General features: G+C 38.7%; 1 protein-coding gene across 3 annotated transcripts in view; it reads right to left on the minus strand.

Moving 5' to 3' along the window:
- Positions 1 to 21,718, minus strand: part of VPS41 (VPS41 subunit of HOPS complex) — a 111,996-nt gene that overhangs the window by 29,379 nt on the left and 60,899 nt on the right. For all 3 annotated transcript variants that reach the window (XM_068935936.1, XM_068935935.1, XM_009679432.2), the window contains 8 exons: positions 21,377 to 21,523; positions 20,098 to 20,164; positions 11,719 to 11,816; positions 9,210 to 9,339; positions 7,274 to 7,389; positions 5,557 to 5,613; positions 3,357 to 3,418; positions 2,483 to 2,564 (listed from right to left, as the gene is read on the minus strand). In XM_068935936.1, the coding sequence (XP_068792037.1) occupies positions 2,483 to 2,564; positions 3,357 to 3,418; positions 5,557 to 5,613; positions 7,274 to 7,389; positions 9,210 to 9,339; positions 11,719 to 11,816; positions 20,098 to 20,164; positions 21,377 to 21,523 (759 nt within the window). The remainder of the gene's footprint in view (positions 1 to 2,482; positions 2,565 to 3,356; positions 3,419 to 5,556; positions 5,614 to 7,273; positions 7,390 to 9,209; positions 9,340 to 11,718; positions 11,817 to 20,097; positions 20,165 to 21,376; positions 21,524 to 21,718) is intronic.

Below are 21,718 nucleotides of genomic sequence, written 5' to 3' on the forward strand. Positions count from 1 at the left end.
AGTCCTGGGTCCAGTCTTGTTCAATGTATGCATCAATGACCTGGAGGAAGGCACAGAGTGCACCCTCAGCAAGTTTGCTGATGATACTAAACTGGGGGGAGAGGCTAACACACCAGAAGACTGTGCTGCCATTCAGAGGGACCTGGACAGGCTGGAGAGCTGGGTGGAGAGGAACCTCATGAAGTTCAAAGGCAAGTGCAGGGTCCTGCACCTAGGGAGGAATAACCCCAGGCACCAGTACAGGCTGGGGGTTGACCTGCTGGCAAATAGCTCTGCAGAGAAGGACCTGGGAGTCCTGGCAGACACCAAATTGACCAGGAGCCAGCAATGTGCCCTTGTGGCCAAGACGACCAATGGGATCCGGGGGTGCATTAGGAAGAGTGCTGCCAGCAGGTCGAGGCAGGTGATCCTGCCCTTCTACTCAGCCCTGGGGAGGCCTCACCTGGAGTTCTGTGTCCAATTCTGGACTCCTCAGTACAAGAGAGACATGGCACTACTGGAGAGAGCCCAGCGGAGGGCTACAAAGAGGATGAGGGGACTGGAGCATCTCTCCTCTGAAGAAAGGCTGGGAGAAATGAAACAGGCTGGGCCTGTTCAGCCTGGAGAAGACAGAGGGGATCTTATCAATGGGAACAAGTATCTGAAGGGAGGGTGTCAAGAGGATGGGGCCAGACTCTTCTCCGTGGTGCCCAGCAATAGGATGAGAGGCAACGGGCAGAAACTGAAACACAGGAAGTTCCATCTGAACATGAGGAAAAACTTCTTGACTGTGAGGGTGACTGAGCACTGGAACAGGTTGCCCAGAGAGGTAGTGGAGTCTCCTTCCCTGGAGGAATTCAAAACCCGCCTGGACGCGATCCTGGGCAATATGCTCTAGAGGACCCTGCTTGAGCAGGGGGGTTGGACTAGATGATCTCCAGAGGTCCCTGCCAACCTCAAATGTGCTGTGATTCTGTGATCAGTAGCAGAAGCCATTTTAGGCTATTTTTATTACTGTAGTTAGTACCTGCTGGTTGGATAAACAGGCACAAATTCCAAACAGCATAGAAGAGAAGGTGAGCATTTTTAGGAACCATTTCATTTAGATCTAACTTTAGTTAGTTCACCCTTTATCATTTTCAGGGATTTTCAGGGATTTTTAGTAACTTTGGAAAAGTTATACGTGATTGCAAGAGTAAAAGAAGATAGGCATATTCTAGAATTGCAGCTTCAAGCTGAGCAATGTAACATACTGCACTTGTTTTTCTACAGTTTGCATTCAGAGCACTGAAAACAACTAACTGGTTAGAAAGGCAGTAATTCAACTGAGATGTTTTTGCAGCAATCCTGCAAATATTTTTGCATTTTACAGTGTGCTGGGTGACATAAGTAGGGACAAGAAAAACATCCATACCAGGCACTTGCAGCTAAAAACAAAATAAAGCCAAAAGGACTAAAAAGTAGTGTATCAAAACTTCACCTGTCCCTGCACTCAGGTCCTTTATTGGATTGAAATAGATACAGAAACATCAGATTTCACCTTCCAGTGTGGTAAGAGTGCACTGAACCACTAAGAACTCATAAACAAGACAGGGCTGCTCTTGCACTGGCATGACTCTAAAATAAAAGCCAAGCATTTCTAAAAACCTTAATGCTGAAACACTTGCACTCCTGGAACAGAATTAAACAGCTCAAAATAAGCAAGGGACTGCATGCTGTGAGATCTTAATAATATGTCCTTTTTGGCTCATTGAGTTTGAATAGGAAGACATAAAATTCAGAAGTAAATGTACATACATTACCAAAGAGAGCGTGCATAATGTTTTCTACTGGTTTGGCAGTGACAGCGCTATAGCCTTATGTCCTGGGCAATTTATTAACTGAGAATCTCACATCAAATGCGTGTCCTTATGGTAGCTACTGGTTTGCAACCAGGCAGAACACAAGACAGGGCAGACTGCTCCTCTCTCTTGCCACCGTTCCTAGCAAATGGCACAGGCTTCCCCTGTTGCCTTGCAATTTAACTATTCTTTGATAAACAGAGCTGTGGCTCTGTTGGCAAGGGACTTTAATTTTCAGGGAAGGCCCTCACCTAGAGGGCCTCTGTTGCTTAAAAGATTTGGAGCAGGATTTTTCAGGTCATACTCAAAAGGAATATGAAAAAAAAAATCAGTGGGAACAGCATATCTAACTGTAAGCATCTCTGAAAGTAAAAGTCTTAGGGGTATGTCTTCACTTGTGGGGTGTCAAAAAGTTAAAAATAGGTAGGTGAGTACTTGGACATGCTATGGTTCCTACCCTGTTTTGAGCCTTATTAACGTACAGTTATCCTTCATGTTGATACATGTATAACTAGGGATCTTGACCAGGAATTTCAAAAACAGTGTTGTACCCTGCTACCATGCTATACGTATAAAATGTTGATCCTTTAAATATTTCGTGAAAACAAGCAGAAAAATATAATACGCCAGTTGCATGAGTTCCAAAATACAAGTTAACTTACCTTAAGCTGCCCTATTTCTTTAAACTTGTAAACTTCAAATTCCCACAGTTCTGTGTTTTTGCCAAGAATTTTCTGGCACTTTCTGGAAGGAAGATGAAAGGGGAGAGAACAAAGGTCTGTACACAGAATACTACAAATGTGGCAGCATATGGCAAGGGTTCCTTTCTCCTTTCGTCTCCCTGTCAGGACACTTTCAAAGGTCACATATTTTGGCAACCATTGCTTCAAGCGGAGTACGCAGATACTCCTCCTTTCAGATCTTATCTATCTGTTCAATGTTGTTGCATCTAAGAGGACTTGACTGCCTACCCTGCATTCGCCTTTACTGATTAGGGCCATATTGGTACAATTAGCTAAATTTTTAACTTCCAGCTGAATAAAATTAAGCACTTAAAAGGATAAATGTATACATACATACACATATATGTACACATACACACACGTATATGAAAACACAGATCTTCTATAATTTCTGAGCCTTACTCTGGATACCCAAATTTCACATTTTTGTTTACACCCAAGTAACCACAAATTGTTTTCGGTGTTACATATACTGATCCTGGTAAACTTGAACTTACCAACTTCCAAACTAAACGTAAATTTTGAAAAATCTAATGTGATTCTGAGGAATAAAGGTGTACGTTCAAAAATATTTGTGTCTCAATTCTAATTAAACTTAAAAACAATTACAGCGCTTTTTGGGTTGCTTCAGGCAGGAAAATATAGGACACACTAATGTATCTGTTTTGAAACTTCAGAAATTCCAGAGCATCTGGAATATCAACATCACAATGTACTTCAGAATCAATAATTACTTTCTCTTTTTCTCAGACAGACGCTCTTTATCGAGCAAAGAAAATCTTTAATACGTTACCGAGCAGCCTGATCATATTCTTCTCTCTCCACTAGATGATTAATATAGGCCAAACCAATGTCCTAAAGAAAAAGGGGATAAAAATAAGCCAGTATTTATAAAGTTTGGAAGCTGAGGACTTTATTGCCACAGTGACACTTGTTTCAGCTGTATGCACTGTCGTTGGGTTAAGCACCAGTTCTAAGTGACACTCCAGTTCCCCATGAGATGTAGGGCCCACAAAACAGTAGACACAAGATACCTGCCCAGACCACTCACACCTTTAAACTAAGATGCTCTTTTAAATAATTCTCATAACCTCATTGACACTGGGAAGGCTGTGCCACTTCTACACGTTAAGGATTGTTCAAAACGCATAGCTGATCATTCAGTGCTCGTATTAATTATCTCAGGAATAAAAACACCAGGAAGAGCATGAGAAACCTTCTTTGTCAACACACAAGTTTGCATCAGGGAAAAAGAAATATTTGTTGAGAACAAAAGTGCTAGTACTACTCCGTGAAGTAAAGGAATTACTGATAATTTAGCAGGCAGCACATTTTATTATGCAGTGGTAGAGAATTGCAACTAGGTAAGATAACAGGCTTTTATAACAGCACTAAATCACACTGGATGTGCTTCGCCTAAAGATCTGTTTTCATTTACATACTAAGTTCCCTTTCCTGAGAGTTTATCACATTGCCTCACTGTAAAAATTATTTGCTAGGCACACACATATATATATATATATTTATGCGTTTTTTTCCTCAAACAGTACAATGATAAAAATAAATTGCCTTGTTTTCATCAAAAATAAAGCATTTGTGAAAGTTTTCTCAGGTGCAACTTTAAATTTTTGACCAAAATGCTGTGGGCCAATGCCCAAGTGGGCAGAGAAGACAGTACAAGGAAAAGGGCTGCAGGACCTTCAGTTATATAGGGCCCTTGAATTCTGCTAAGGAGGTACAGAGGGGCTGTAAGCATAATTGTAGCCTGTAAAATCCCCAAGAACAGACTTGCCAGGTGCTGTGAGCGTGGTGTCAGTGCAGCCGCTGCTGAGCACAGAAAGCGTAAGTCCTTTTAAACACCTATACCGCTAATCCTTTACTTTGGGCTTGATGTCAATGTTTTTTACCTTCAACGTATTCAAGGGGCTTTGCATCAGACACCAAATACTCAAACACTCTACAACACTCTACTCTACCACACTGACTTTCGTCCTAATGGAACAAGTTTTTGCAAACCAAGAAAAAAGCTTTTGTTCTCGCCTCCCCCCCCCCCCCCACTATATTGCCAGGACCTCCTTTAGGAATTCTTTCTTTTGCAAGGGTCACAAAGCAACTAAATCATGCAACCTCTACAATAGGGGATAGTATGCCACTAGGTCTTGATCCGACCTCTGAATTACACAAAAGGAAAAGAATTTTTTAGATGAATTGACATGCAAAATGCATACTATAGCAGTAATCTGGCTATATATTAAACACTTCTACTAATACTTTGTACTTAAGTACGACACTTCACATTTAAAGAAGCAGCAGTATTCAAGAAATATCAAGTTGTTCACATCTAGGTTAATTTGAGAGAGAGCTAGAAACTAGTGATGCTTTTGTGGGTGTTACATTATCTGTCCCCCACCTCCTCACACCATTTTTTTTTAAGCATCGATACCTTTTATTGCTCTGTGAAAGAACTATAAACATGGGGAAATAACTATACAGGACCGAAGGAGCTTAAATATATTAACAAATGAGAATCGCAAAGTACCATGAGAGAGCTAGATGTGAAACCACAACTGAATTTCAATAGGATTTAAAAGGTCTTCCATTTACCCCTCTGAAACTCCTGCCAAAACCCTGTTACTTGTAAAAGGTAAAAGTTAAAGAGAAATGCGTCACCTCCCCCACCCATTCTCAAATATTGTCATTCTATGTGTTACTTGAAACAGCAGGAAATTTAATACAAAAATAAAAGCAAACAAAAAAGCCCATCAGCAGCAAAGTGCAATTCTCTTCTTTTTAAAGTCAATGGCACCTTCATAAAATCCAGATCCTTTTGTGTTTCACACATTCCTGCTTCTGCAGCTGAAATTAGGAAATCGAATGCTAGTTGGAGTATGCCTAACAGCTATTGTTTGGTGGGGTATGGAACAGGGAATGCATTTGTAGCATCTCACAGCAGCATCAAATGCTTTGTTTTGAATAAGAGTTTTGAGACTTACCAAAATCTTGTGTTTTTTTATGGTTTTCTGACTGATCTCAGCTGCCATCAAAGCTTCCTATTGTTATCAAGTGGAAAAAGACATACCAGTCAAATAAATAAACCTTCAATAAAGAAAGCTCTAGAACTGCATATATCCACTGTTTTTCAGAGCAGGGTGTTTAAAGCACTAGAATTTTTAATGCCATGGTTGGATGAACAGCTTTGAATTCATACTCAAACAAAGCAGTCAACCAAAGAGAAAACTATTTTTGTTTCCATCTGGGTTCACTCCACATTACTATATTAGGATCAAATCAAGTCTACAGCACAACAGACAGTGCAATCCCACTGGATCATTTTCAAATGAGAACTCTTCAAAAAAAAAAAAAAAACACACACCACACACATCGGGAAAGGAAGAGGTGAAAGGGTGCTTTTCTGTCCCCCCACCCCCCACCCCAAAAGCCTTCTCTAGGCAGAAGCACTTATTTTTCTTAAGTGTCACTTGCAGATCTTCTACCTCCTTTGAAAGTAGAGAAACAAAACTGGCACTTTTGCAAAGAAAAATGAAACCTCTAACAACACAAGCTACCTACTACCTTGAATGGCCTTCACCAAGACACATGCCCATAGCTGTCATTGGCAAACTGCTGGAGTCTGCAGGGACCAAATACTATGATATTCATAAATGGTAAAGCAACACTCATATGAGTTCACTATTCAGAAGTGAAAGCATCCACAAGGATTTAAACAAAACTGCATCAGGAATATCATGACTGCATCAACAAAAGGAACAAGTGCTGAATGGCTTTCCCACATTTTTCTCCTCTTACTATGGGCATCCAACAAATAACATCTGAAGGAGCAAATTACTTTATGCATTGCAGCAAATGCCCTAAATGATTAACTCCCGGACCATAAGAATCCAGAACACTGTGCACATATTGACATCGCCTGTAAGGATTTATCAGCATTAATTTAGGTGTTGAAATATACATGCTTAAACCTACCAATACTTAACTAAATACTGAGTTGCTTTTGCCAAGGAAGCTGTATATCCTTGCTTTTCCTATTAGTTCTGCTTCTCTGTGAGTAAGGCCACTTTCAGCACCAACACCTACAGTTTGAGCCTTTTTTATTTTACTGTTAAACATTTCAACACTGGCAGTAAGTAACGTGGAGCAATGCATAGTGCCCTAAAGCACCATTCTTGTTCCACAGCAGAAGCAATTTAGAATGGGAACCTCCAATATCCCCCATCAAGTCCATTTTCTTCTCTCCTTCAGTTTGGATAAATCTAGAAAAATACCCACATAGCTCATCAGTTAACTGTTCCAGTGCTTTAAAACTCAAAAAATCCAGTTCTAATAATTTTTAGTGACATCCAACACATTTCACATCTGATGCTGAGAATAGTATTCATAGCCTCTAATTCAGCTGCTTCATTGGGGTGCAATTCAGAAGCACCGTTCCAGTTAGAAATCTAGCTGTCTCTCAGAGGCCACGGAGGCAAGCAGCAGCCCTTGTAGGGGTGGATTCAGGTTTGAAGCAAGTTGGGGGTATAAAGCACTCTACAATAAAGAAGGTTTATCCTTACATGGACAATAGCTGCCCTTGCAAGCATTTATGCAGTGACTGTAGGAACAGGAACTCATTCAAATAAGCTTGCAAAGTTGCCCTCCCACCACAACTTCTGAGCCAGGAAAGCCTGAAGAAAAGAATGTTGTAAAGATTACTTCATATTTCTTCTTTTCAAGAAGCCAGTCAATGTGGTCATCTTGGTCCCGTTCTTTAGCCACAACTACGTCTCTTGGGCTGATGATATAAAAAAGTGATTCACCTTCCGAATACTCTGCAAAAGCATAGACAATTTTATTATTATTATATTTTCCTAAAGTAAAGCCCTGGTTTTCAGTACTTTCTACAGTGGGAGTTAAAAAAAAAAAAAAAAAAGAAAAAAAAGAAAAAAAAAAAAGGAGAGACAAGCCAGATAGTAAAGATACTCCTGCAGAACATGTTTGTTTGGGAAGCTGTATTCTCCAATAAATTAACACTGGTTTGAATGGCAAAATAGCTTTCAAAAAAATCCCTATAGCTTATTGCAAATTCTGATTCATCCACTATGTGTAAACTTTATGATGGTTTAGAACACACTCATACTTTTAGAGGACTATAACACTACATAGCCTGTAATAAACTTATCCTCCTCATCAAGGTCAAGGCCATCAAAAGCATAAATGATAGATGCCATAACCCCTGGGGACACAGCACAACATTACAGCAAAGCATTTGCAATGCTATAAGTTAAGGTTCTATGTATAATGCATTTGCTTATACCATACACCTTTATTTTTGAGTAAGCTCAAAGTAAAAAACGTACTCAAAGGTAAAATCCAGCACAGAAGATGATTGCTCAGAATAGTTATTCTTTTTACAAAGAAGAAGAAACAGTATCAATATTTTGCAGGTATGGGAGTGAAACCCATCCCCCAACCCTTACAAATACGTGCATACAAATACGCTTCCCTATCCATAAGCAACATACAAAATAATGCTTGTTTAAAATCCTTCCGAAAAAATTTAGACTTGTCAAATTAATTAGAATATGCATTAAGCAGCAAAACACAACTGTGGGCATCAGGGCACTGCTTAGGGACAAGCACAAAGCAATCTCAATGGAATCACCAATTCTCTTGATAGGAATCGAGACGTTTTGGGAGATCAGGCATAGATATACTACATTTCCAGTGACTTAAGGGCATTGATGTACACCAAGAGGTCTGCCAAGCCTATGATTTGAAGTGCGCTGCCAGAGAAGTTGTTTAAAAACCAGATTCATGGATTTTAAAAGCCAGAAGGAACGTTTTTATATAACACAGGCAATATAATCTGCACTAAGAAATTCTGCCTCAGCCTTGTAATGCATATTTCTGACATACAGCACATATATCAGAAAATCATCCCATCTTCATTAAAAAGAACAAACCAACCAACCAACCTCGTAAGTGATCAAGAATTCACCATGTTCTCCAGTACATATTCTGTCCAGGTTTAATCTCCTGGACTGATATATAACTAAACTCATCTTACAGGCAGAATTTGCCAAGCTCCAGTTTCTGTTTGTGAGATTTTACCATTCTGATATCTGCTATATGCTGATAGCTTTATCAATATAGAGAAGCTATCGAGGTACATCTTACTGTTCAAATGACATTTATTCCATCTTTTGCTCTAAAGTAGCTTTTCCTGATACTGTGTCATTCATGTCACTATTCCTGAAGACCTAAATTTGTCTAAAGAGCCCTGAGAAATCTTGTGGATCATATTGAATATACCTCCGTCAAAGGCATTGCCTTCTACGATACTGGCCCATTACGTGAGATCTGTCTTCCTCCCTTCCCTAATATGTCTGTCTTACCATATGGCATTCCAAATCATGATGTTTAAACATGCCCCTCTTTGCAGGCAAAACAGATCTTTGATCTCTAACATGAGAGGTCATTGCTGATTTCCACCTTACACTTAGGACTCAGCAATAGTGTCACAAGGAGTTACAGACAGTTATTCAAGGAGATGGTACAAAAGTGACACAGAAGCTTTGGTTCTTCACAAATGAAGTCCCTTTTTAACCAAGTTACGAAAACAAAACAAAATAATATTAAGATCACCTACCTAAATGATAATCTCTACATTCATTTTCTTGAAATCCTCTCACTGTTAGCGCATCTGAAGAGATCTCCTCACAAGACTCAGGTAGCGGTTGTACAATATCCAGTCTAGGTCTTGCGCAACATTCCACTTCCTAGCAAAATGCAAACATCTCAGTTGCATCCGACGCAGTTTACCTTACCAATACCAACTGACTGTCACCTATGACTAGGACTGAAATTCGTCAACCGCAAATATTCCCAAACTCCCAGTACCACTATTCACTTTGCACTGGGTATTCAGTTGTGAACTATGCAAGTTGTAAAGCTACACTCCACTGAGTAGCTATAATTGCAGCTGAAACACATAGGAAAGTTATTCCTACTTTTGACTTGCTTCCCCTGAACAGATCAGCCCAGAGGAGGCGGCTTAGACAGGCACAGGTCTAAACTTTTTCCTAAATTTGCTCATTATTTTTCTGCTCTTGGTCACAGAAGTTTTCAGAGGTATCACAGGTGACCATCAACCAGTGCATTCAACAAGCACTGGAATTCCAAAATTTAAGTCATATTCTCAACTGGGGTCATGCTCTACGAAATAATGTTATTTCAGTGCTACTACCCGGAGTTTAAAATTGCACTTTTAAGCATCCAGCAGCAGTAGGGGCAAAATTAATCCTAGAATAACCTAAAACCCTTGGCATGCTGCTGATCTTAAGTAACATGAACTTGGGAAGTGTAATGTAGGCCATTTTGGTAAGATGACACCATGGATTTTCATTTTCTATCCAGGGAAAACTGCTGGCTTCATCTATCTGTAGTTTTAATTAACTCAAGGTCTAAGACAATCCTTTTTTTTATACTTCTGGCTGTGAACTAAAACTAAGTACAGTATGGAAGAACTAGATAACGTAAGAAGTGACTTTACACTGCTTTCACCCTACCCATTCAGCAGTAGCATCACTCGCATCTTGTCCTAGTTTAACTGTTCTAATTGTAAATGAAAAATCAAGCAAACTTTAAAGTTCAAATCTGATCTGATATATAACAAATAAAAAGTTGTCATCTGAGAGCTGTGAAACCAAGCATAACACCAACAGTGCTCCTCGAAACCCAGAGCCATTTGTAAGTAGGAAGCGGCACTTCCGTTGCAGGCTCAGCCTGCCGCTGAGCCCAAGACTGATGAAGGGCTTCTGACCAAGCCAGGGCAGAGTCATAGCATCAGAAAGAAAAATTCTTTTGATTCCTTACCATAATTATTGAGAGGACTAGAAAGTTATCAAAGTTGAGCAACCGGGGTTTGCTGTTTGGTCTGGCTTTTTCTGTGTGTTTGCTTTAAAGGCAAATAAAAAATAAATATATGACAAACCTCTTTGCTATGTTCTATTACTGTCACATTACCTGAAATTCTTTTTCATCTTTCTTTCCTGAAGCAGTCAGAATGAATTTAACCTGTCTCAGTTACTACCTGCTTTATACTACCTCCCTTCCAACGCTACTGTTTTTGTTAATAACGACTCCCTATTTCCTTTCTTCCTACCATTTCAACCTACCTTTTCCTCCCTCTTCCTTATCCCGTTTGTTTACCTCCTTTTCTTTCACTGACTCTCAGGCACTAGAAGACTACTGCACTGGCTCTCTTGGGAAACACTGCTGTGACATTATTTTTCTCCTTAATATAAATAAAGAAATAATAGTCTGACATCCTGCAGTAGAGCTAGGAGCTAACCCTATTGATTTCAGTAGGCTTGAGCATTTGTTTGAACCTACAGCATTTCATTGCCTAGCAACATGTGCACCAAGTTACTTAAGGTTACTATGGTGATGATCGTCTAATGCAGACATCCTATCAAAGAGACGATCAAGAGCATCTGCCATTCTAACACTGCAACTTCAAGGATTTCCTCTACTACCTCTCCTTTTATTTTGCAATACAAAAAAAAGGTAGGAGACAGACAAAGTACTCACTCACACTCTCTCAGTAAAAACCACAGACATGAATTCTAATTTCTGCCTATGCACACAAATATCTTCATGTACACACTAAGGTCTGGCAAGCAAGGAGAACAACTCTTGCATTAATTTATCCCACCCCTGCCACAGTGACTCCTATTGTTAGAGTTGATCAACTTCACTACTCGTTTCTTCTAATACGCAGTGTCACCAAGCCTCTCCTGTGGCTTTAAAAAAAAAAAAATCCTTCATTTCTTCTGCTATACAAATACCAGGAAGAAAAGAGAAAAGGCGAGAGAAAGAAAAAGAGAGAAAAAAAAAGACAGAAAGAATATCTAGTATGACTTTTTCTGCTTCCTGCAAGAAACAAAGGAAACCAGATAGGACTTCTAAAGGTAAATACATTAGTCTTCAACATAACCTCTGCTGACCCTACTTGATAGGTCAGAGAAGTTTCAAGCACTGTTCACTACAAGCTGACTACAAATCCTCTCCCAGATAATCAGATCTACGCATCTAGTTTAAGCCTCAGCTCACAAGACCGTTTGTTGCTGTGATCAAACTGTAACAAAAAGAATTACCGTTTTTTCTGAAATCTCCTTTACATAGGAAAGTACAACCAACTGGTCACAGAGAGGTGCAAGTCCACTGATATGGAATTCAGTTTCAAACTGGAAAACTGGAATACAGGAAAGGCAACAGATTAAGTAAATAAATGAGCATAATTCACTCCCTAATTAAAACAGACAACTGACTTCCAGAGGCAGACAACAGCATACAGGAGCACTTCAGAGAAACAAAGACCCAGTACACAGAACAAACCTACAGACTTCCCAGTTGCATTAGCAAGATGGTGAAAAATTACATTTAACAGATTAAATTCTGCTAAGGGTTACAAAAAGAAACGTCTGTGCTTCAGGACACGCTGGAAATGAGACATGCGAAATGAAGGGTCAGCTAGATTTTCAGTAATCACATTGGAGAGAAAAAAGAAAAAAGCAAAACTCAAAACAAACTCAGTAAAGTAGGTAATATATAAAACATCATCTCAGGATGGCACATTTGCAGCAAGTAACGGGGCCTTAGAGAATCACACCTGCTCTATCCATTGGTACGACATGAAAACACAAAAATCATTAATTTATCATCACTTTACACATCACAGGAAGATTTACAGATACACCCATTACAAAGAAAAGAACTGGTTAAAGAGTAGTCCCTTTTCTTGTTCACAAAACTGAAAATGAATTTCGTAAAATTGCTCCTGAAATCAGGACATTTAAGTAACGACTGTTTTGGGAAAGCAGTAGAAAAGAGAGCTGAATTGTATTTACAAAAGGCTTATTAAAGTAGAGTGCTGCCACAGAAATAACTATTTACTTTTTTATTCTGCTGGGTTTATAGTGCAAGCACCAAACATTTGGGGAGCAGTTTTGGTTGATGGGGCCCAAACCACAAGATGAGGAATTTGATGAAGCACCAAGAAGATGTCCCAGCCATTTCATGACTGGGTGCCTGTATCTGAAGAACAATTTTTGTAAAAGCTTATAGGTATATCAAACGCATCATGATTTTCTCCTAAAACCTGTTTTTAAGAGAAATATAGAAAAAAGTTTTCTTGCTTACTAATTAGCAAGCTACATTACTAGTACCTGCTTACTAAAATAGTTACTAATCATTTTAGTAAAGTAAAGAGAAAATGCAGCTTTATGACAGTAAAAATCAAGTTAATTTTCTTTAACTAAAGTAATAAGGAAAAGGTTAAATAATTCTCTTCCTGCTGAAGAAGAAAAAATATACTGTCAAGTTAAGTACAGATTTGACAGCTGTCTCTCAGTGATTAAGCAAACTCCATTTCTCATTTAATGACTATTAACACTTTGACATCATTGGGGGATGAAAGCATGACATCAGGATAAAACACGCAGTCTATTCTGGGAGAGAATAAGCCAACATCTGTAACCCTGTATGCAATAATTTTGTTTCCTCCTGCAGGACTGTTGAGGTTACCTGGACTGGGGCACATGGGACAATTTCAGAGCAAATGATGTCAGAAACATCTGCACAGTATTTCTTAGCTACAGCTTACAATTCAGTATTTGGGAGTTTAAAAGAATATGGAAGATAGGGGCCGGGGGGAACATGTAAAAGAAAAAAGTCTAATCCAGAACATTGCTTAGAAGGACAACCGAGAAACAGTCACTGACAGTTTTTAAAAGTCATGAGAGAGTGTCACTCCTGGAAGCATATAAAATACTGCTGTCTGAAATTGCAGAGGAAAACAGCGTGGTAAACGGTATGTTCATAAGATTATGGGGACAGTTTTCAAAAGTCACTATGTTTCATTGACTTTCGCTAGAACTTCAGTTGTTTAGCAAGTGAAACACTTAAAAATGTTTCCAATATCCACGCTACGGGGTATTTAGGATAAAGCAGTATTGCCGCTCAGCAAGACAGGAAAAAAAAAAAAAAACACCCACACACACACAAACACCAAGAGCACTGCAAGAAGTTTTCTTTTTAAATAAGAGTTTATGCTCCTTGGTTTCACTTTTAACTTTCTCACAGCTCGTCCTCCTCAAGAGGCCTTGAGGAAACACAGCGCTTCGGCTCTGGTGCCACAGCCTTGAACAAACAAATATGTAGTATAGATGGCTCTTCTTGACCTAATAACAGCCTTTGATGCAATAAAAAAAAATTTTTATTGAAGAAATTACAGAAGTTATAGCAGCACAGACCACGAGATGGTGGTTTAATGGATCCTTGTTGTGATAAAGGGAGGGGGAGGGAATCCAACATTGACGTATTCCAGCAATCCAGTTAACTTGAGAAAGATCCAAAGCAATTAAACCAAATGTAGCATACAAGTAAATGGGAATGACCTAGATATGGCCGCGTGTCATACGTGTTTACGCCTGTCAGAAGAGAAGATGGAAAATATGCTGACATGGGATCTACTCTATGGTCAGCCTCTACGTACAGCTGTCAAACAGATTATCAAGAAATAAAAAGAAGAGAAAGCTGTAAATCTTTTCTCTGGTTCATTAAAAGAAACACGTGACAAATACCACACTACGGATGCTACCTTATTTACCCAAACACTCACTCTCAACAAAACAAAACAAAAACACACTTTATATTTTAGTGATTCACATGCTTACAGTATACCGAAACTTAAAAAAAAAAAAAAATCTATTTCATTTAATCAAATCTCCTAAAACCGCCTTGCTTTAACACTACAGATTTAGAGAGAAAAATTTTGATTACAGTGAGGTCAGAGGTTTTTGCTGTTGATTTCAACGGGGCAAAAGTTTCAACGTTATCTTTTTGGAAAGTAAGCAGGAAGCTGAACTAGAATGCAGAGAATTAACATGAAACGTAACATGCAGGGGAGAAGAAAGCTTTTTGTTTTTGGTTTTTTAATTCTACAAAACGCGTGAAAGGAAAGGAGAGGCAAACATAGGTTAGTTTTCATGTGGCCCACTCATATATTAACAGCAGCACAGCCACAAAGGAATGCAAACCGGCCCAGTTTACCTCAAATTCTGGGGCGATTCTGGGATGCGGGGGTGATGTCATTACACGTTCCCAAATTACATTTTAACCAGCTATCTTGGGTATATCTGCAAAAATTGCACTCTTGGTGTGGGCCACAGTATAGCATTTCCAATAGTGTTTCTTGGATGGTATCTCCACCAGCAGTGCTTTTACCGGGCTAGGTTATGTATGCAAAAAGAAAAAAGTATACAAAATGGCACACTTTGATTAGCTATTATCAGATTCATGTAATTGCATTTGATATAACATATTAAAAAAGCATTTTCTCACAGTACATGCATTCAGTTCTAGCTAGAGGACTATAAAAGGCCTTTGCCCATATTAAGCATCATTGAAGCTATCTTTAAACGGATAGCAGCAGATCAGTGAGCATAAACATATACAGGATTCAATTTTTATAGAAATAAAAGCAGATTCTTATTTTTACGTGTATTACCTAGTATAAGCATTAGTAAAAAAATCTCATTTTTCTAACAGTTATATTTTTCTCTGAAAATCTTCATTAGATGAACACCTGCTCAGGCTTTTACAACAGTTTTCTATCTTCCATGACACTCCACAACAGCGTTCATATACTAAAATTTCCAGGGCAGACCTGCTTATGACTAGGAGCCTGAACAGAAACCTCAAGAGGTGCCCAGTTAAAGAAGTGCCGATTGTGATTAAAAAGTACATTTTTGGAAAGGACCCGTGAAGTAATTCAGATGAGTTTCCTTTAACTGTACATTGCCGCACTTGAACATCTCTAGAAATCCCAGTAAATTTTTTCTCAAAACTACGCTATGGGAATTTAAGCAACTATTTATTTAGCCAGTGATGATGGCATAACATTTTTTTTCTTGAACTCTAGTAGGAAGAGCAGTAGGGTAAAACTAAAAATCAATGGCAGGTCCCATACCCCAATGATAACAAAACAGAGTTTCTCAATCTACTCTTCTGAACTTGGAATTCATAACATTCACTCTGTTTCCACTCAAAACGGTGGAAAAAGTGGTCTTAAAGTTTCTTTTTGTCTAACGCTGAAGGGTCAGAATGTCTGCTTTAGAGAAAATGTAGCAATCGCCAATCAGTCATTCTTAATATAACCTCAAAGGCCACACAACAAGAAGAATAAGCGTTTTCACTAAAGTAGAACAGGGCAATGATAATGACACTATTAATTGAATGTGATCACAAAACAAAAACTACAACAATAACAAAAACACACCACTCCAAAAATCAGTCAGAGATCTGTAAAAGCCTCTGTGACTAAAAGCTGTTACTTTACTGGCTGCCAGCACAGAAAGGAAACATGCAAATATGTTACTACTAGAACAAAACAATTTATTTCAATGACAGTATCACAATCATCAGAAATATCAGGAAAAATCTTATTGGTCACGTAGGTCGTCATCTTTCCAGTGCAACCTACTCTTTCAACTAAACGTAGTAAATGTTAGTCTGCTGCAAGTAGAATTGCAATTTGCTATTTTACCTGCAATCAGGCTTTGTGAAATGGAAATAGAGCAATCACCTACATAAATCTCCAGATATAGACATTCAACCTTTAAGGAAATCCCAGGCAGCCCTTGATGACTAATAAGCCAGAAGCTTAAGTTTCAAAGCTTCAGAGTTGATTTTCTCGATCTTACACCCTTCGGCCTAAATCCTCTCTTTTTTCCATTAAACACTGAACTGAGAAACTTTATCAACCAATAGGAAAAATATTCCGTATTGTGATAGTACTGACTAATTTTATCAAGGAACTTAAAAAGGATCCATACGGCCCATGACATAACAGGATGGGTAATAGTCTAAGTGGAATCGGCTATACAGTTTGGGTGGGGAGGGAGGGAGGGAGGGGGGCTGGGGAGAATTTCCTTTTCACAGAGTACACAAACTTGCTCCAACAAAAGGTTTGCATAAGTCAGCAAATAAACTTGATGACATTTAACCACTAATAATTTCCTGCGAAACATATTCATTAATTAAGCTTTAAGTTCTATCTATATAAAGAGAAATATGGTGATATGGTAGATGATAGTATTTCACTTCACAAGCCACATGTGGGCGTGTGCCTTTTTTTTTTTTTAACCCGCCCCAAAAAATATTCCCACGTTTTCCTTTCAGATAAAAATGTGCAGTTACTCAGTGTTAACTTGCCACGTATTTATGCAGCTTTTCCCACACAAAATACATATGTGTTGTTACAAGCATATCCACAAAATATCCAAGTTTTATACCAGGAGTTCAAGGGGGACACACAGGGGAGACAATTGCTCAAAAGGCATCGCTGACCAGTTGGCACCTGGAATTAAGGAGAGATTTCTCAGATAAAATCTGGGCTACAATGAATTGCATAGGAAACCTATAATCGACTTCAAGTCTTTTACTGACTTTCACTGCTAATGTCTACTTTCCACCATTATTAACAACCTGAGTAAATTAACTGAGACACAGATGAAGCACTTCTCCACAAGAAAACATACAAAAACTTGAGCTACTTCACAAAGTCGCTGAAAAACTATCTAATGCTTGTAAAATGTCCTGTTTCACTTTGAAAAAGCATTACATTAACTGTAAAGTGCTTATTAGTCATTCAATAAAAAGCCTTCTAGTAGGCCTCCACTTAAGGAAGGGTTTCCTGCTCAGAAGTTGTCCAGTATTACAGCTTTTGTACACATATCGGGAGCCAGCACAGAGGTCAAACACTCTTTAAGAAAGATCACAATAGCATTTAGTGCACGTTAAGCCTGTAATTCAATACCAATACTCTCTAATCAATATTGTAGTTCACTGTGGTAGCTGACAGAGCTAAACCAATCGGATCTGCTCAGCTAACATGCATTCAAACCTAAGTAGAAACATTTCACTTGAGTTTATCTACGACACTGAATGAAGAGCCACATATATAATGAACTGCAACATAGAGCCAAAAAGACAACAGAAAAGATTAGCAAAGAAAATCACCACTAATACACTGAAAAAGGGAAATAAAGTTATTCATGCCATATTAATGCATTAAAACTGCATGAATATTTCACCTAATTTCTCTTACAAAAAACTACAGCATTATCCTTTTTAAAAGAAAACAAATACAGCCAGAACACACAGTTCAATGGTGTTACTCTCCCACGTTATGGGCAGTCTAGTTTAGGATCAGGGTAGATACCACACTTATTCCTGCCTCTAAGTAAGTATGCTGTGTGTCAAAACGGAACCAAAAAACAAGGAAGCTCTTGTTCCACAGTATTCTATGTACCTAAATTTCAAGAATTTGCAAGGCAGGAGATGCTCCATTTCCTTATTTACTGGGCTACAAACCACTGAGGTTCGGAACATTTACGTTCTACCTACGTCATCGCAGTTTACTACACTATTAACTTTGTGCAACTCTGATGGCCTCAAAATGACTCTAAAACAGTATAAATCTGAAACTGTCGAGATACAGAAAACACTGTGTTGTCATAGGCTTCATATGTATTCCCCTGATAAGCAGAGAGGAAAGTATGAAGCGCTCTAGTCTACCCTCAGTTTTCGTTTCAGGCGGAAAATTGCAAGAGCAGAAAGAAAATACTATACATGACAAAAGTTATAGTGTGTTATCTGTTTGATATTTTTCATGAAGCACGATGGTAAGATGTTAGAAGCCAGGACATCAGAAGGATATTCAGCTATCCTGCCACTGAAGGATAGCTTATTCTTGCATTGTATAAGTTCTAGATATTAAAAACACACACATTGAGAATGTAACAGCTTATGTATCCACATAGCATACTAATGTTCTTGCCAAAAAAAGCCTGGTTGCTGGTCTGCCCATTGATAACATCAAGACCTTCCAGCTATGCATCTGAAAGTAAAATTTAAACCACAGTAAAATTGAAAAAGAAACTATAGCACGATACAGGGTAGCTTCTACATGATTACAGCAAAAGCTGTTGTAATTTCCACTGAGTCTTGAACAAATAATGCCTCCCCCTTTTCCCTCCCAATTTAAAACCCACGTTGCAATGAGCGCTGCTGACAGCATTTGGCAGAGCTGTTCCAGTGCTTTGACCTGAAACCAGAAAGAAATCTCAAGCACGTGGTTAACAGGTTAGTGACATAAAACACAGTCCTCAAAAATGGAGAGGATTTAGGTTGAAGGGTACAGGATCAAAAAGTGACTTCCACAAAAATCTCTAACCTTCTCTACGTTTGCACCTAAAAAGCTTGATGAGACCTTTCTATTATTTTTAAATAAAGTTCCAAAAGACACAGTCATGCAAGGCCAGCTCCTTCCTCATAGACACATCATAAGTGAAATTGTAAAAGTTACCTCTGTTCATCTGTCGTGTAAACCACTCCCATTATTTCCAAAAAGACTACTGACAGGTACAGAAAAAAGCTTATATAAAGACCTACAGGTAGAACTCAAGACTGAACTTCTCCTTGATATAATTCTCTCAAAAATCCAGGATATACCATAGTTAGTAATTGTTTTGGGAAAATGTAATCTTAATCAACAAACAGCTTTTAAGTCTCAGTTTGTCAGGCATGCCTTCTTCTCACAGTATCCAGAACTCCTATAGAGTTTAATGAGTTTCCTAGTTGATTTGCAGTAGTTTTAAAACTGTTCTTTTCCGCAATCATTAAGCAGTATACAGGCAAGTCATTACAGGCAAGTAAAGGAAGCACAGAAGTTTTCACTTCTGTGGTCCACTCTGCTCCGCAGTCCCAGAAGGCCTGTTTATCTTTCCACTGTTACCTCTTCACAGATCCATCCTTATCAGAAATTTTTTCCATCGTAAACTTTTTTTTTTTTTATTTCCCTTCTCCTCCCACCAAATTTCCTTCAAATTCCACTTTATGCCTTATACTTCATATACATTTTTTGTCATGACTTTTTTCCATTAATCAGCAATAATGAAGTTTATGCATGTCATCTCAACTGCAGAAATAAGAGAGCAAAGGTGAACAGACACAAAACGTAGAAGTAAAAAAGGCAACACAGGGAAAAATCAAACCAACTGTCTAACACTGTGCCAAAGAGATGTTAAAAAAGTGATGAATGATAAAATCAAACACACAATTCATTGAATTAAGGCCTATTTTCTCCTTAATATGCTACCATCATTATCATTTAACCAAGATGAAAAAATAAATTCTCTGTAGGAATCTGTATGAAGGGAAAGTTAAGACATCCACTGCTCACACAAGGATCTCTGATTTTGGAAGAGCACAGAATTTCAGACTCACTGAGATTACAGAAAACTATGCACGAGGACATTGCGACAACCTCACCAGCTAAAAATGAGGAGACATTTATGTTATAACTACACGTTGCCTCTGAACTGTAACAGCTTTTTCAGGCTAGAATGCTAAAACAGACCTTTCAAAGCTTATCTAATTTTGAGAAGGAGAGCGCATTCATACAATCATACCTATTTCCACATAGCGGTTTGGAAGGTCACGCATTTCACTGGCATGCCGTTCCTTTACTGAGCAAATCTAGGAAATAGATTTGGATCATTACAATGAACGAACTGTAAGTCATAAAATAATATTAACTCTTCCCAGAAACCCCTTTCCTTATTGAGGCATTCTTGGACATGCATTTCTGTGTTTTGAAAAATACAGGCTGTAAAATGGCGATGATGCATCATTGCAGAAGAAAACAAGACAGGAAAGTTGTGACTGCAGCTCATAGCCTTATAAATATGCTGGCAGAGGAGAAGGAAAATGGACCGCAAGAGAAATCTAAAAGCATCTGCTCAATACTATTTCTTTATACCAGTACATGTGAGCTTGATTTTCGTATTTTCTCATACTTAGTATCTCATTATTATCTCATTTCAGTAAGAATCGGCTATCGCGTCTCACAATAAGCAGAAGAGAGTACGTACATTTAAAGAAATGCAAATACCCAAGTGTTGTAAAGTAAGCACAAAACATGGGGAAAACAGATGCCAGACTTAGACAAGCCTGCTGATTTGTAAAACTCCAAGCTTAATGCTGCAAAAGCTTTTTATGCTTCACCTACCTCACTGCACCCTCCCTTTCCATCTACTTCTAACAAGTACTTTTAATTTCCCACTGTGCAATGATGTAGCAATCTGTTATTAGAAAGCACCTAACAGGCTTGTAGCAAACCCACATCAGGTGCTGGTCTGAGAAAATCATATAGACAGGTCTGCAGCGTATGAGTTTTGAAATGCCAGTTCCCTGCTGAAAGCAAAGGGAACTGAAATCAGGCTGTCCCTGCAACATTCTTTATCCTGTCCCTTTTCTCCCATGGTTGACTGAAATTATGTGGCTGTTTTATCAGTCACAACCCCCTCCACCCCCAAATAACCCTCTCAAAAAAAAAAAAAAAAATCATGGTAAGTTGCTCTTCCTTAATGCTAATCAAAAGAAGTGAATTCACAACAGCTCTCTAAAAGCTTTCAAAAGAGGAAAACTCTCTAAGGCACAGAGGAGAGAAGTGTCCCTGAGGATTGCATTCACTGTGTGCTCACATACAGAAAACGATCTGACCGCTGGGTGTCTATCACTACTCCTCCTCATGAGGGTCAGTCCAATGACATTTCTATGCCAGCAGGAGTTCTGCACACTGTAGTCAAACCAAATTCTATTCTTTTCGATTGTCTTTGCTTTTCAGAAATAATCCTCTGTTTCTCTGTGATAACAGCAAGCATTTATTACAAAGACAGGTAATTGTACCTTTACTGAATTTCCCCAGCCAATAATCAGCGTTAAATTATCCTTCCAGCAAAGGCTGCAGGGATACATATCTGGGCGAAGGCTTATGTCATCTCGAGGCACATTGGTAATTCTTTGCTTGGAGATCATGTCAAGTATCTTCACACCCTGAAAGTTTAAATAAAAGAGAAAGTTATTTAGTATGACAAACTCCTACTCACTGCATCCCAGATTCTTCTGCCCAGTAAGACAGTAATACGGTTTACAGCCTAAGTTTCAGGGCAGGTCTATATAAACAGGAAAAGTAGTTTCTACCGAGAGCAATCTAACACAGGAGGTGACAAAAGAAATGAAGAGACTAGA

Source organism: Struthio camelus, chromosome 2, assembly GCF_040807025.1.
Source record: "Struthio camelus isolate bStrCam1 chromosome 2, bStrCam1.hap1, whole genome shotgun sequence".
Taxonomy (NCBI): domain Eukaryota; kingdom Metazoa; phylum Chordata; class Aves; order Struthioniformes; family Struthionidae; genus Struthio; species Struthio camelus.